Source organism: Fringilla coelebs (assembly GCF_963513975.1).
Source record: "Fringilla coelebs genome assembly, chromosome: 6".
Classification (NCBI taxonomy): domain Eukaryota; kingdom Metazoa; phylum Chordata; class Aves; order Passeriformes; family Fringillidae; genus Fringilla; species Fringilla coelebs.
Window position 1 is genome coordinate 15,953,373 of NC_140034.1, and position 16,476 is coordinate 15,969,848.

At 41.1% G+C, this 16,476-nt stretch overlaps 1 protein-coding gene across 1 annotated transcript in view; it reads left to right on the forward strand.

Moving 5' to 3' along the window:
- The window catches only part of ITPK1 (inositol-tetrakisphosphate 1-kinase), a 136,627-nt gene that overhangs the window by 20,164 nt on the left and 99,987 nt on the right, over positions 1-16,476 (forward strand). The window contains exon 2 of the mRNA XM_084207250.1: positions 10,751-10,775. Within this exon, the coding sequence (XP_084063376.1) occupies positions 10,751-10,775 (25 nt within the window). The remainder of the gene's footprint in view (positions 1-10,750; positions 10,776-16,476) is intronic.

Consider the following 16,476-nt stretch of genomic DNA (forward strand, 5'->3'; position numbering starts at 1 on the left):
TGGATGAATAAAAGTCATATTACTTATAGTTCAAAGCTCTAAGACATACAGAATCCTTGAGATCGTTAGAAGCTGTTAAAAAAATCTGCATTAAATCTTACATGTAGTGATTTTTCAAGTTCTTATATATGTTTTGGAATTACAACAGTTTTAAAGTTGTAACAAGTCCTTTTCTTTTATGTTGATTGTATCTCCAATTAACCTGTGATGTAATTCTGGCAGTAGCTTTGAGCTGATCCTGTATATAACATGTTGAATGTGAAAACCCTAAAGAGAGAACATGGGGTGCAGCAGTGTGCATTCAATAAACAGCAATGTGAAATCAGTCTGCAACAGCAGAGGAGTGGGCAGCTTCTCCTTGCCTTGTGTTGTGCAGTCACCTATGGGTTTGAAATCCCAGTGCATGGTACAACAGCATCTCCACAGTGCTTAGTGTCTATTGTACTTGTGCCTATAAACAAAAGAAGTGAGCAAGAGAAAATGACTATGCTTGTCCAAGGGAGATTGGTTCTGTGATCATGTGTAATCAAACATGTAATTAAACGTTTAATAAACTACTTGTATTTTTCTTTCTAATTAGTTGCTGCCAATTATTGGGATTGAAGGGTGAGTTTCAGGGCGGAGATGAACAAATATAACCCAGAGAAAAACAACTAACTGCTACTGTGCCTTTGTGTGACTGCCTCTCCAAATCCCTCTCAAAAGCTGCATCAGCTGTTTATATGTCCACCCTCTAAGGGATAAGGACAATGGTAATTTGGTAGATTAGAATAGAAATGCAGCTTTTCCTTTTCCTGTAAGAGGAATTTAGGTTATCTTATAAAGTTAGCAGCATGTTGTGATTGCAGCAGTCTTGTAGTGGGGAGGGGCAGGTACCAGAGAATCTAGAGAAGTCCATAAAGGGAAACAAATGTAAGAGATGCAGCTGAACTGTTGGCCTGAGGCTTGTTTTTCTGAGAGGGAGAAGTAGGATATGAGTAACAGAGCTCAGGTATAAGGTAGGATTTAGCTCGTTGAGGCAGCTTCTAGAAAATCTGAGGAGGCCCAAGAAATTGTCTGGCTCTCCCAGTTATGGGGTGTAGCAGACCTCCCAGCAGATCTGAATCTGGGTTAAAGCAGAGTCTGGTTAGAAAATGTAATAGCATTTGCAGGGTTGTATATCAGCTCCTGCATGCCCTGGCCAAATTTGGCAAAGTTGTCATCTCAAAACACATGTGTTCAGTCACTGATGGAAGCAATGGGTGTAACAGCTGCTGTCTAGGCTAAGTCAAGAAAAAAAAGCAAGGCCAAGATTAATTAGAGAGCCCTCTGTGTTTGTGTGTACCCCAGCGCCAGTGTGAGAGAGAGGAGCAGCAACATGTGCCATGGAAGGTCAGGGGTGTGGGGGACAGCAAGGCATGTGCTGTGGGTACTGGCTCATGGCAGCGCTCTGAAGGGACCTCTTGGGCAGAAGTCATGCCTGGAGAAGGGCTGAAGCTGATCAGAGAAAGCATGTTTGGTTCACAGAGATGGGAAGCTCTAAATTTCTTGCAAGCAAACAGGATTTGTGTTGAACTTCTGTCTTTATCATTCACTTCACCTTTCAGACAGATGTATGTTTTTCTAACAGCTTGGATAAACCAGGCAGTGTTTGTGTTTTATGATATATCAGAGGGTTGGGTTTTTTCCTCTTACTGCACTGTTAACAATCCATTGAAGCAAACAAGAAAATGGGTGTTCTGGCAAACCTATACGTATACTATTGCTTAAAGCAAGAACACTATGGACGGAAAGAAATAGAGAGAATTTTAATATTTCTCTAACAGCAAACTTCAATGTAATCTAGAGTAGATAAAACACATGATAAAATAGATGTATTTATAGCATATATATATAGATATGCTTCCCTGAAGTGGTCTAGTCACCATGATGGAATTTTCATCAGCTAGGGTGGAGATTTCTTGAAGATACTATGTTGTGCTTTTCAGGTGCAGAAACTCTGGTAAACAGGGGAGACTTTTCATCCCATTGTCTAATCTCTGATCCAACTTCAAGTTTGTGCTTTCTGACCTTGGCTGATCCTGTGCATAACAATCCTATGCCAATCCCTGCTCAAAGCTTTTCGTGTATTTCTGTGAATTTTAATGGTCTATATCTGTGAATTTTAATGGTCTATAGTGCCTTGATATTAAGAAGTTGGCAGTAGTACCTTTTTCTATATGTTGGATTTCCAACTCCTCAAACTGCAGCCCTATCCAATGAGATCAGTGGAAAACTCTGTTCTCTTACCTGAACACTTTTCTCAGGGGGTGTGTGTATGTGTTGGGGAATTTTTAATGTATTCTTTTTGATCCCCACCCCAATTTTCACATTACCTATTAAAATTATTCTGTATGGTTTATAATAAAGAACATTTATTAAATTGCTGTCTCTCCACTTAGATACTTTTTCTTGTAAGGGCCATACTCAAATATTGCATGTTGCAGAAATTTTATTTCATTTTCAGGATCATGTGCAGACCATGAAGAATATTCACTGTAGCACTGTCAAATGCTCTATCCAATTGCTTCTCAGGGAAGTTGGCCACATGGGCAATAAATGAAATATTTTCAAACAGTGTGATCATCACTTGTTGGAAGTCAAGCTTTCATTTTAATGTGAATCTATCTAGTGAGGCTTCCAAATAAAGTAAAATAATTTTTCTTTGATCTATGTTGATGTAAAATTGAGCAGAAGAATCATTTACAGTGGAGGAAAATTCCCATTATTGATATTGGCATCTGCATCTGTTCAAATGGAGAAAAGCAATTCAGCTCACATTTCTTTAATTTGTACTATGTATTTTCTGCTGAACATAATTTTCCTCTCAAATAGAGTAGCAGACTGCAGAATTGCACTTCTCAGATTCTAAGTGCTTGTCTCTTTTCCACTGATGTGGTTCATACAGTGGAAGCTGCTTTGGGGGAGCTGCATTGTGAAATAAAGGTGAAATCTAGTTTCTGATGCTACTGAACTGCTTTTAACCAGCTTTTTATTTGGGGCTTAACCAGCTGGTCCTCTTTAAAATAACAGCTGTATTCATCAGTGCCCCGAAATGAAGGCTGAAGCTTGAAATGCATCTCAAAGGAACAAACAAAACAGGAGCTGACTAAGTTATGTGAGCCTGAACTGATGCAGAGTTTGAAGGGAAAAGCTTTCTAGGAATGCTAAACCTTTGCATGGATGTCCTTTTAACCTGAGTGTTATTTGTGCCAGTGCATTTATCTGGCCACAGCAGCTTCCCTGCACAGGCTCCTGTTATTGCTTATGTCTGTGAATCTATGGCTGATTCCAGTTCCATAGAGGAAAATTTGTTCCATGTGTATGCAAACAGTGGTCACTTGGTGAGTGTAAAAGACAAGAAATCACAAGAGTTTCAAAGGTGATGAAACTTAAGGGAGGCTTGGTGTCTGACCTGTACCGTCCCAAAACACAGTTCCTTATGGAGAGGAAAAAAGGAGTTGCAATCAGGTTTCTTCAGTGAGCAGACATGCTAACTTTCTCTTGTTTGTATAATGAAATTTTGCATAAAGAAAGAAGCCCCAGACACCTATATATCTTACTTGAAGCCTGGCTGGAGATGAATAGTCATTTTTGCATGGCAAGTTGCTGAACTTAAATACGTCTGTAATTTCTGCCAAAAAAAATGCCCAATCTCTTTTAGAGATCCAAGAAATGAAAAAAAAATTTGCATATTGCACATTTCTCATGCATGTCTCAGTGGGTGTCTGCCCTCTCTAAAAACTCCCAAAACATTTATTCAAGGCTGTTTGCCAAAGTCTTGGAAAGTTGCAGAGGATATACAGCCTTTGGTTTCAGAGTTAGTAGATTAACAGCCCTTTCTGGGCGAAAGCTGGCTCGGCAGACACGCCTTTCTCTCTGTACCCATTGGCTTTAGCAGAGTGGAGGTGTGCATTTGTTTTGCCTTGTGGTGTGCAGGAGATCTGCAGAACCTGCAGTACCAGCCTGGGGCCTGGCAGAGCCTCGTTTCACTGGCCATACTGAACTAGTGGTCTTAGTGCTGTGACAATGAGAGCAGCTGAAGCTTCTTCTTGGAACACCAAGGCACATCTCCAGTTTAGAGATACAGATGTCCTGTGGGACAGTGTCAAATGCTTTGCACAAGTCCAGGTCAATGGCATCAGTTGCTCTTCCTTTAGCCACCAAATCTGGCAGGCACAATTTGCTAGCTGTCCCCAGTCACCTCTGTTATTTGGCAAGTCTTAGTATAGTTTCTAGGAGGATCTATTCCATGATCTTTCTGGGAAGTCCCCTGAGCTTCAGGTGTTGTGAATGTGAGGCTGTTCCTGTCTGTGTACACAGGGCCTCACCTGCTTGTTCTCCCTGGCCAGGTGGTCTGTGTCACCTGTCCTGACCCATATCATCCATTCCCAGGCAGAGCTTCTTGCACTCCAGCTGCTTATTGACACAAAGAGGGTGACTTCCTTGCTTGTCCTTCCTAAAGAGCTGGAATGGAGGATTCCAGCTCTCCAGTCGTAGGAACCTCTGCACCATGCTCATATGTTTCTAAAAGCCTCTAATAGCTTCTGCAGCAAGAGTTTTTAATATATAAAGATGAATACCATGTCTGTCCCTGGAAGGGATATTGTCTTCTGCCTCGTGATTCTGCTGCCTCTTCTCGGTCTCTTTGAGCCATCACTGATGTCTCCTGACCTTAGAGAGACTTCTGAAAGGGATGGGTCATGTGTTTGCTTTCTGCATGTTAAGGGTCATATTAACATTGGGGTGACTGGGGTCATGAGGGAACAAAGGGAACTGGGTGCAGAGAGGACGTGTGTGCTCTTTGCAGCGCTCAAGGAAGGAAGCAAGCAGTTTATTGAAGCCAAAGGATGGTGCTAGAGCAATTTTGCCTGTAAATTTGAAGGACTCTGACCTTTGGGAAATTAATGTCTTGTAATGGAAGATACAGTTCCAAAACAGCTTGGTTTGAAGGTGGTTTTTAATAAGGTTATAAAGAGATCACATGGTGTGGCTGCTTGCCATAGCTGGGAACTGGATCTGATAATGTCTGGTGGGGTAAGCCTATGGCTAAAGGCTGAACCCTGCCCAATTGCTTATAATTGTCATCAGGTACTAAATCTGTCTCTGAATGTCTGGTAGCATGAATAACTCATTGCCTTTAATAATTTTTCTCTGCAGCTGTTAATCGCTCCTTCTTCCCACTGATGATTTTTCAGGGTTTTTTTTCTCTCAAAAGACTGTGGTTAAAGGTTTTCTGTCCTTGCTGGGAAAGTAGTAAGTAGAGGCTCCCAGAACCTGGGGTCACTAGTTCCAAGAAAAGAGTCTGGCAGAGCTCAGCAGCACTGATCCATCTTAAATGCCTAGTATTTTTTAAAAAGAAAACAGATTCTTTTGAGTTTGTATTTGCTGGCCTTTTGGTTTTTATAACTTGGGATACACAGATTTTATTTCCACACTAAGTGGTTTTTTTAGTGCTGAAATTAGGAGCCTTGTAATGTTTCATTAAACAGACTGAAACTTTGTCTTAATATTTAGTGACTAAAGGCAGTTTATTTCCTTTAGTTACTGCTTGCAGTGTCTGTTTTCTTTCTTTTATGGCTTTTTTCATCCTTCTTCTTGAATATCTGAAACATTAATGTTGGATGCTTCACTTTTGTCATTGCTCTTTCAGGATAAAGGGTTAGTGGGTTTCCAGCTGTATCTCTGCTGTGAAATGCTGGTGAATGTTGTAGTGGGAATTTAAGGCACTGCGGGTGAATACTAGAGTGATGCTGCTGCTGCTCTACCAAGATCCTCTCTTATTTTCCAGTCCCTTTCAGGGCACTTTGTTCTGATACAGTACTCTTAAGAAGCATTTTTATGGCTGTAAATGGGATGATATAATGCTTTGAAGATGTGAAGAACATCAGATGGTTCTACCAAATGTCATGTGTGAATGGGGTGGTGGTGTGAAAATCTCTTATGGTGTTGTATGAGGGCTTCTATTGCTTGGACCATTCCCTGTTTATACAAACAAGGAAGAAATGCACAAATGTGGCTGCCTTCTGTGGGGTTTTATCCTACTTGAAAGGTCTTCCATGACAGCCTAAAGTCTTGGGGTTTTTTTCAGCCCACCTAAAGAGCATTTAGAGTTTGAAGTGAGATGTTTTCTCTCCTGTACTACATTAGCTGTACCTACCAGACTGTAAAGGTGCACTCTATTGCCATTCTTCTTTGGATCTGTGATGCTTTACAGGCTGAGGGAATTGAGAACTCCCTCCTCCAAATGCCAGCTTTTCATTCATTTCAGACATAAAACTTTCCAGAATACAGATTAGTGGGGAAAAGCTTGCTAAAAGGTAAGCATAGTTGGATATTAATTGGTAAAAATAACTGATTAATTGCCTGCTTGATAATCTGTGTGCAAAAAACCACGCCACAAAAGGTCCTCCCCCTGTTAGAGCTGAGTGTGGCCATGTTTCAGATGCCCTGTCCATGTGCACTGATGGCTGTGGCTGCAAGCTGGATCCCCTGGACAGCAAGTTGCTGCTTGGTTTTTTCCCTGACAGACAATAAGTTGGAATCCATCAGTGATGAAAAATAATAAAGGCAAGGATTGTCACGAATATTTAATAAAAAAAAAAAATGCAAAGTATTCTGCTGATGGAAAAGCTAAGGCAATTGAGCTGAGCTTGCCTTTATGCCAGGAGGGGAAATGGGCTGTTCACAAGGTTGTGGCTGTCCAGTATTGGCTTGTTTTCAGTGTGGAAAGTCTTAGTGGCTACAGGTTTTTGCTCTGATGTATTAATATTTATAAGCTCCTTTGATGCCAGTGTATTGCTTTTCTGTTAAAATGCTTTTTTTTAATATTAATATTAAAGCAATACATTCTTCTTATTATTTGCTACTTCTTTACGTGGGAAGTTTTCAAAGTGATGTCTGACTGCATGTATGACAGAAAGTTTGGCTTTTACTTTTGAAATTGTAATTTCCATTTGGCATTTTTCAGTCTGTCACTAAGACCATACAGGAAAAACAATTTGCGTAATTTAACCACGACTATGATGTACAGCCTGATAGTAATTTTTTCTCTTTTAACTATCATTCTCTATGATATTCAGGTCCTAGATGCTGTGGGGAATTAATCCAAACTGTTTACTTTGAGTGTTTAAGAAAACCCAATCCCTACCCCAAAAGCCAGCTATTCTACATAGTTTGAGGCTGTGGTAAAACAAGACATTGATTAATGTGCTTTTAGTAACTTGATATTGAATTCCTCTTTAAATCCATACATCATTCCAACTTTAACATGAAGTCAACTAGCATGGTAATTATCTTAATTGCTATTGCATACAGGGAGGCTTGCATTATCCGGTAGAGTTATTCACTCTAGGATTCTAGGTATAGAACTAGAATATCCTGTAGAATTCTAGGATTCAGGTATAGAACTAATAGGTTGAAACAAGCTTTTGGATTTTATTTGGTATTGCAGACTAATGCAGCAGTTACTTAAATGTTGCAGTGTGGATATGATCTTTGAAATTAGAAGTATTTTAAAATTAGTGACCTCTGGGGGATGTAGTTTAGAACTGACCATTTTTCAAATGTCTATTCAATGAAAGTAGACAGACACAGTCTCTCTTTGACACAGCTGAGTTGCCTCTTTGGAGGCAGAAGGGAAATACAGCTAATAATGACCTTTCTTTTCTCCTCAGAAAGAGAGATTTGTCAGGAGGCAGCTAGGCCAGCTGGGAATGGGAGCCCTTCCCCTGGTAGGCAGTGGCTCACTTTCAGACTGCATGGGAAGCTAGAAAGTCATGGACAACACCACGAGGAACACAAGAATAGTTGTCAGCACACCAGGTGAAATAGTCATTCCATCCTGTCCTTTCAGTCATACCCTGCCTGTCCTCTGCTAAAGAAACAGCCCAAAAGAATCTACATGAGAGTTGTAGGATGTATTTTTCTTACTGGCTTTTTAAAGCACAATAGGAAGAAGTGGTAACTGGTCCATGGCTCAGACTCCCAGCACAGTTCATTCAGCAACTGTTTTGTCTCCATTGTGTGTCCTGCACAGGCAACCCCTTGTTGGGGAATTATGGCCCACAGTCTGCTTCATTCTCTCTGTTTACTCTGTTTTTTGAAGGTCCTAGAGTTTCTTGTGCATAGGATCAGCTTTCTTTCCGTGCCTGACCCTAAACCCTTTCCCAGGTGACGTAAGGCGGTTTGTGTGGTTAGATGGTATTGCATGCTTGGTTGCATAAGGGATATCTCGCTGCCCTGAGCCTGCTGCTGTGACCTGCCTAGCTGAAAAGCTTGAATTCACTGGCTTAGGAAATCTTCTGGGCAGAGAATCAGCTAATAACAAAACTGAGATGCATGGTGGCTTGACATCCTGATTGTTTGGATACTTCTTGGTTTTAAAATAACTTATTTTCAAATTACGATATTTTGGTAGAGGATTTTTTCCCAAATTAACTAGTCCTCAAAATGCTTCTATGGTTTCTCATCCCCTGGGTTTCAGTAGAAAAAGTTTTCATATTTCAGGTAACAAAAAGGACATCCTGGTCCCCTCAGAAAAGGGGAAGACTTGCCTACAAGCCAGCCTTGGTAATTGCTTCCTTCTTCCTGTACCTTTTTAAGCACGTGTGGCATTGTACCTAAGAGCAGGCACCCCTTCTCTCCCTGCCCACGTGCTGTTCTGGCTTCGTCCCTTTTGCTGGACAGTGCAGTTGGTTTCAGTAAGTCCCAGAATGTTTGCAAAGTTCATTTTGGGGGGATTACAGAAACCATTTGGACTGATTCTCTCTCAAATGGGTTTGGCACCCAGCTCACGAATATTTATCTTCCTCAAAGTAGAATAAAGCTTATTCAGTGTGTATGTAGGCATGACAAGAAATGCAGCTTTTGCCATCAGTCACTGTCCTTCCTGGGACTGTGGTGCAGTTTTGTCTGAAGCTTGGTGTATTTCCATGGTAGTTTTGAGTTATTTTGTTTACTCCAGGGCACACACAGCAAAAAATGTTTCATTATTTTAAGTTTTAGCTTACAATACTTGGAATGCTTCTGAGTAGTCTGCTGCCTTAATTTACGCAATAGCATTCCCCACCTAATTTTTCCTATTTTTCTTGCTTAGCTCTGTGAAAATCATGGTTTCAACAATTTGGTTATTAACTCTTTTTCTACAAGATTCATATTTCTTCTCAGCACAGAGCTGGAACACATCTGGCCAGCCTCAGGTGATGATCTACAGTGGTGCTTCCCACACCATAATGGCAGTATATTAATCACCCACCACTTACAGCTACTGTTATCTGCAAGAGGGCTTTGAAATTCTTTGCAAGAGGTGCTTGGTTTCATTTTCTCTTTTATTTCCTTGCTGAGCTCTCACAACAGGCTCCCTCCTGTGTCTGTGCATTGAATGCTGCTTCTAGGCCAGAGACACTCCAGACTGGTAAAGTGGAAGAGGGGGCAATTTGTGTCATAGATGCTGATTGATTGCCTGTCCCTTTGGGCATCTTTGTAATGGCCTCCCAAAAGAAAGACCTACTGTCTTGGGTGGAAAACTGGAGGAGCCATTGTGTATTCAGCAGTGTGCAGCATTTGTGACTGTGGACAACAGCACAGACACTCTTAGATAGAAAAGCATTGAGGGCAGAGTTAGGCGGTCCTGTTCTATGACCTCCCCAAAAAAAGGGACTTTGATTTTCACATGCAGGGCTAGTGGGAGCAAGGAAGAGAGATTCCTGTCTTGTGCTCACTGAGGCTTTTCATTTTTAAGTTAAATTTCCTATGTCTTCAGAGTGAGAAGATTCTAACTTACTTAAATAGCCTGCATGTATTGGGAAGAGGGCATGGAGCAGGAGTGGCTGGGCTTTGTGCCAGGGATTATTCAGTTCTGCTCTCAAGCCTAGTGCAGAAGTGGTTTGTTTTGCTTGATAACTTGTCAAAGGCAGTGGCTGGGCATTGTCTGACTGCATGTACCTGAATCTCAATTCTCATACCTCAGAGTAGACAACTGTCTCTACAGATCTGCCTAAGTTGGCTCTACCAAATGCAGTTCTCAGCATTTTGGTGTATAATTCATAGGCCTCTCCAGTCTCTCATTCCTGGAGATTCAGGATCACTGGAATGATTCTCCATATGGCCAAAGGCTTGGTCCTTTCTGAGAAACCCTAAGTATCTGAATTGTGCTCTTGAAGGAATCAGACTGACTGCAAGTCTTTAAACCTGAAGTCCGGGGTAGCATCCTGTGTACCAATATGGTGGGGGTAGAATAAGGCTGTAAATAAGAGGATAAATGGCTGCGAGGTGCTGTGTTCATTCTCCTTGACATTTATACATGTATCCTTGGTTCAAAAGAAGAGATCTGTCAAGCATGCAGAATGTGCTGTGGTGCAATTTGCACACTCTGAGGGCAGATGAGAAATGAAAAGCAACTAAATCTAATTGAAACTGAGGTGCTCCCTCCTTAATATCAGCCACTTCCTACCTGTGCTCACCTGACAGCCCTCTCAGTCCCAGCACTGCAGCTGCTTAGTATTCATCTTGGCTTACTTCTGGGGACATGAGTCAGAATCTGCCAAAGTGCTTCCTAGACAGGGAATGAAACAGAACAAGTGCTTTCCTGAATTTGAATCAGGTTATTAGTGCAGATTTTTATTGTTTGAATTCTAGTATGAAGCAGTGCTTTTCCATTAGTTTTTGTTTTTACATTTTTCCCACATTTCCAACACTAACGTTTCCTTTTTTTTTTTCTTCCTTTTTTCAGGAAAAGAGGCGTAGAAGTAGTGCAGGTGAGTAAAAGTTCTATTTTCTTGTAAAGAAGACCTACTGATTTTAAATGCTGTCATTTGGATGCCAATATGACCTGGGCTTAATGATTTTTCTTTCAGTTTTTTATAACAGATACTGCTTTTGGATAGACAGGATTCCCCGTTTATGAAGCATGTGTTGAACCCACATGCAGTCCAGCTTAATAGGTGCACTAGTCAAAGTGGGAATGCAGTTAGGCTTTTCTTGTGTCTGTCAATTAAGAAGTTCTGATAGTTGATTAGGTGATGTTACTCTTTTAATTGCATTCACAGAATGCAATTAACAGAAACAGGATATGCTCTTTGAAAAAAAAGCTATGGCAGAAGAAATGTTCTTATAACCCAGAGGGCAGTGAAATGATACTGAAGGGCTTTCAACTTGTGGCCCATCTTCAGATAAGTTCAGGTGTTGGCTACATTTGTTCTTTCCCAGCTCTGAATGGTCATATTTCACACAAGATGTTACTTAAAGGACGGTGTCAGCTTGTGAAAGGAATTATGTTACATGTCAGCTGTAACATAGAACACTGTAAGCCCTAAAAGATGAGGGGGAAGTATGCTCTTTCTTTCTGGCTTATTTTGTGTGCTTAGAAGAGCTGTATGTCATAGATTTCACTCTTGCTGATACTTACCTGGTGCTCATTTTGAACTCTGAAGTGGTAAGTTCCTCACTGCCTCAGTAGAGGCGACAGAAGGAGGAAAATGGTGTGTTAGCCTTGGGTAATGAAGGTTGCTCTGAAATCCATGTGGAAGGTGCTTCTCAAGACCAGCAGGAAGCAGGAGAAAAGCACTTAAAAAATAAATTGAAAAATCAGGCTATGTTATTTTAAAGAATCCACTGTCAGAAAAGATTTAAAAACTTTTCATTGCTAGTTAAAATGGAGAGCATGTCTTTCAGTTATGAGTGGTTGTCAGAGAACAGCATTGTGTTAGAAGGACAAAAGGCATATACTTTACTGGCTGTATTTAACCTTTCACCACTACAGCATCATCTTCCTTTCCTGTACCTCCTATTGCTCAGAGCTAAGGGGCAGTTTCTTTCACCAGTTTTGATAATGCCATTACCAGATTGATAAAAACAAACCAACATTTGCAAAGCACAGGAGCACTGGGAGAAAGCTAGCCCATATTTGTGTCACTGTCTAGGGGACGTTGTTATCTTATTAATACCTCAGTGTATTACAGTCCAGTGCCTGCATTTGTTATATGTGCCTTGCACCTGCACTGTACATTTATGCAGCAAGGGGCTCATATGAGATTAATTCAGTGATGCATCCATTAGTTGAACAGAGGGCAGATTCCATTTTACCTCATGGATTAAAGTTATTGTCCTTCCATAGATTTGTGTAGCTTAATGGCTAGTCATCAGATAGACACAAAATTATTGGGAAGTATTTATTTATTGTAAGAGCATTTTGGGAAATATTTGGACAGAACTAGACAAGACTTTGTCCCCATAAAAATGCTTCATGGTCTCATAATTTATTGTCTCATATTCGACAGCATGGTTGAGATGTCAGACTAATCTATACTGGGAATTTGTGCCCTAAAGGCATACCTCAATCTCTGGTGCCTGCTGCTCTGCTGGAACAGGATGTATAGAAGTGTGTGATCACCCTTTGCCTATCACTTGCATGTTGCTTCATATATCCCGATGCATGTGCTTCAGCCAGTAGGGAAAGTAGCAGAAATGGGCTCTTGCTTCACCCCTTATTGCTAGAAACCTTTGCTTGAGGCACCTTGCATGATCTGTCCCCCTAGCCCTACTTCTAGATGAAGGATTGTCTTGGTGTCCGTCTGGTGCACAAGGTTTATTTGACAGAGGGAATATTGTCTTCCTGTGCAAAGCAGCAGCAGCATTTCTTTGATTTGCTTCCCCTTCTCCTTTAAAGAACCTGTCCTGTTAGAGAGAAACTAACTCTTAGGTCTGACAATAAGCATGTAAATCAAAACTCAAGATAACCAAGATGTTTACCTCATTTCTTCTTTACATAAATTCAGAATTTTTCTGAGGTAGATTTGCTTTCCAGTAAGAAGTAGTGAGTTGGAAGGTAAGGTTTAGTTACTGGCTTCTAGAGAGCAAAGCACGAGGGACTGGTATGTGCTGACTTCTGTGAACATACATCAGATTATTCTTTTCCAAAGATGTTTCACAGGAGCAGGAAAGGATTTTCTATAACTAAAGGGAATTCTTGGAAGTCTTCAAATAAGTACCTGTGTGACTTCTGTTTCCTTCCTGCAGGGAGGATTTAGGATAGTCCTCTCTTCTTTGACTAGACAGATTAAATTCTTTTATTTTGCTTTCTTAGAGCTAATTGTGCTGTACAGATTCAGTGAGCTGCTGCTAGACAGCAATTAACATTTCATGACTTGTGTTCAGGTTTTGTGTTTTGTCTTCTCTCAGACTTCTACTTTCAACAGAGAGAGTGGTTCCAGCTTTCTGTTTTTATTGAGTGGAGAGACATGCACATCCTCCAAAGAGAAATAAAACAAGAACAGGACTGGCTGTGGGATGCTAAGCAGGCATTCTCCTTTTTCTAGCAGTAAGACCTTAATTAAAGCATCACATTGAAAACAAACAGAGAACCTCTCAACTTGTGTGGTGATAAATAATTGGGGTTTTTTAGAAATACTGATTAATTTCTAACATAATAAGGATTCACTATGAACTCAAGGTACAAGAGCTGAAATGTGCAACATTATATTGTACAACCGAGTAACATCCACCAAGCTAGCTGGCTTAGAAGATGGTACAGCAGATTAATTAAATAAAAAGCTTTCAAGGTTATGAACTTTCCAAAGACAGTATGAGTCTGAGCCTGCACCCAAACATTTGGGAGCCTGAATAGGATTAGCTAATTTCTGTTTTTCCGGTGGACATGGCAGAACTCTGAGTAGAAGCATCCTTAAAATCTGGCAATGTTTTGGATCTAGGTTTGCTTTCTGCAGCTTAAATCCAACTCAGTGGGGCAGCCATAAACCAGTGTTATATTGCAAGGAAAAAGACCAAAAAAAAGCAATTTACTAGCTTCTCAAGATGGGCTCTTAACAGAATTCTGTGCTGCATCTCTCACCTTATTATGGGACATTTGGGATCACTTGAGTATCAGCGTGTTTTTTGAGTTAGGGTGCTTACTTGTTTGTACCTCATAAGGTAAGGAAGCACTCTTTTTCCAGTTTTGCAGGAGGAGAGACTGAAGGATGTGTCCCATTTCTTCCAGGGAACCTGTTGCAGTTCCAGCCCCAGTGCTGTTGGGGTCTGTGCTGCAAACCTGTGCTGCAGGAATTTCAGCTGCAGCTGTCTGGGAAGGGCTGCGGGGCCGTTCGCGTGTGCTGTTGTATGGGCACGAAGGCAGGAGCAATGAAAGGTGGTCAGCAGGGCTGGGGCTGCTGGCTCTCTTCCAGTGAAAGGCAGCACCAATTCAGCTGTGTTTAATCTTCAGGCTGCATTTAAAGTATTCTGAATGAAATGCTCTTGTGGTTCCTGTGGCAGTTCCAAAGCTTCTCCTTTCTTACTGGCTCTTCCCACCCTTCGCAGCTGCCTGCTCAGCTGGCGTGCCTTGAGCTGGTGGCCAGAGAAGGGTAGAGATGCCCTGAACAGGTGACAGACATGACCAAAGCCCATCTGCCATGGCCTGCAGGCAGTTGCTAGGCAGGCAGCAGCTGGCAAGGATGAGGCAGAACAGTTCTTGTACCGGCATTGGGGTGACTTGCCAGAAAATGCTTAAATCGGAGCATTTCTTAATAAATTCTTTCATCACTGTTTCAAGGGGAAGACTGCTTATGAAGCTATGCAGTGGATGGCTGATGAGGTGTTTATCATTAAAAAAAACTATTTTCTGTAATGGCATCTACAAATAAGGGTTTTTTATAGTGTCTTAAAGTATATCTGCTTGTGATCTTGTTCAATTTCCAGCCCTCCATAACTCAAATTAGTGGAGGGCAGAATTTAGGATTGAAAATTGTCAGTTCTTCTTTAGCTAGTGAAGTAGCCAGTTTCTTATGACTGTACTCTGGTAAGGGAGAGAAAGAACATCTACCTTGTTTTTCAGGAAAAATCTGTTGGCTTAGTTTGAAGAATGTAAGAGTGAAAACATGTGCACTGAAGTGGAAATCATCACAAGTACCTCTGATAGAGACATGCATTTATTTTTGTTTCACAAGCTATGCAAAACCAGAATAATTAGCTGCAGCCCTTTGGCTTCTGACAAATTGCCAGTTTGGTTTTTGTGTGACAGAGTTTGGAGCCTTCGTATTTCTCGTGACTTCAAAGCTGTTTAAAGCACTTGCACACCCAAACTTTCTTTGAGCTCTTTCTCGCGTTTTTAAATTCTAAAATAGTGAAGATTCCCTATTTTTGGGTGGGTGATTTTGGATCAAATGAACACTAATGCTCTTCTATCTTAGAAGCATGTTCTAGTCAGTTGGCTATAAAAGTAGGATTAGTTGTATTTCAAACTGCATGCTTTTTAATAGCAGTGGGATATGAAGGAGAGCATGTTTTCTGATGTGGAACAGCTGATTGTAGTAGTTACAATGGTCTCGACCACTGTCTTGTTTTTCCCCCAACTTTCTGGGAATAGAGATATTGGAAATCTTTTACTTTGGAAAAGAAGACTGTCGTTTGAGACATGGGTTTTCTTGAAGCCTTCAAAGGAGAATTCAGGGTGCCCTCCACACGATTTAATTCTTCAATCAAAGTGAAATACTAATGACAATGGTTTCTACTATTTGATGCCAGGGAACTGTTGTTTTCTAGAAATGAGGAGAGGTTTATTTTCACATGAATTATTAATGGAATAAGCTTGAAACAGCAGTGTTCTAACCAAAAAAAGGAGCTTGTAAAATATATATTTGGTAGCATATACAGAAAGATGTGACTGGAAAGCTTCCAAAGCAAGCAAGGTTGTTGAGATGTTGGAGAGTTGGCTCTCTAGCACTGGGAGAAGAAAGTTTATTTTTACATGCCTGCCAGGCCTTCAGTAAAGTGCATGTTTTCCTGAGAATGGCAAGCCTGCTTTGCCTTCAGTGCATTTTTGGAAGCGATGCTATTGAGCTATAGAGGCTCTCCAGCCTTTCCCAGTCTGGATTGTGTTAGGTATTTTGCATATGTTTGAAGGTAGGGGGCCACTGCTTAAAATCTAGCAAAGATCCTGATACTTCTTAGTGTCAGTGCTACAAAGGGTGTGCTAAGCACACCAAGTACGATCTTCCAAAAAGTGCATTAATCTCAGTTTGAACCCAGAAACGGCAGAAATGTGGAAGAACAATTCCCTGGCAGAATCCTCCCCCTGGTGCTTCTCAGTAGGGGAGATCCTTCTGTGTGAGACCTTTATGGCAGCTGAGAAACAGCATTGCCCAGCAGGAATGAAGCACAGGTTCCAGTGCAGGGAGAGATGACTTTGGCACCATGCTTTACATTGCATCAGCACGCTGGTCACTGAGGTACAGCACAGGCCTTTCTGGTCCACTGGGGAAGAAGAATAAATACACATCTATTTGGGTAGGGAAGGAAGACAAAACTATGGAACATTCTCACCGTGTGGATTAAGCAGATTATATGGACAACAAACACTTATTCCTAAAAATTAGTCAGAGTAAGCCAAACAAATCAAATTGCGTTTATTTTCACTTTTGGTGAGTGAGTGAGAGAACCATGAAGAAATTTTTGTGTCCCAGAGAG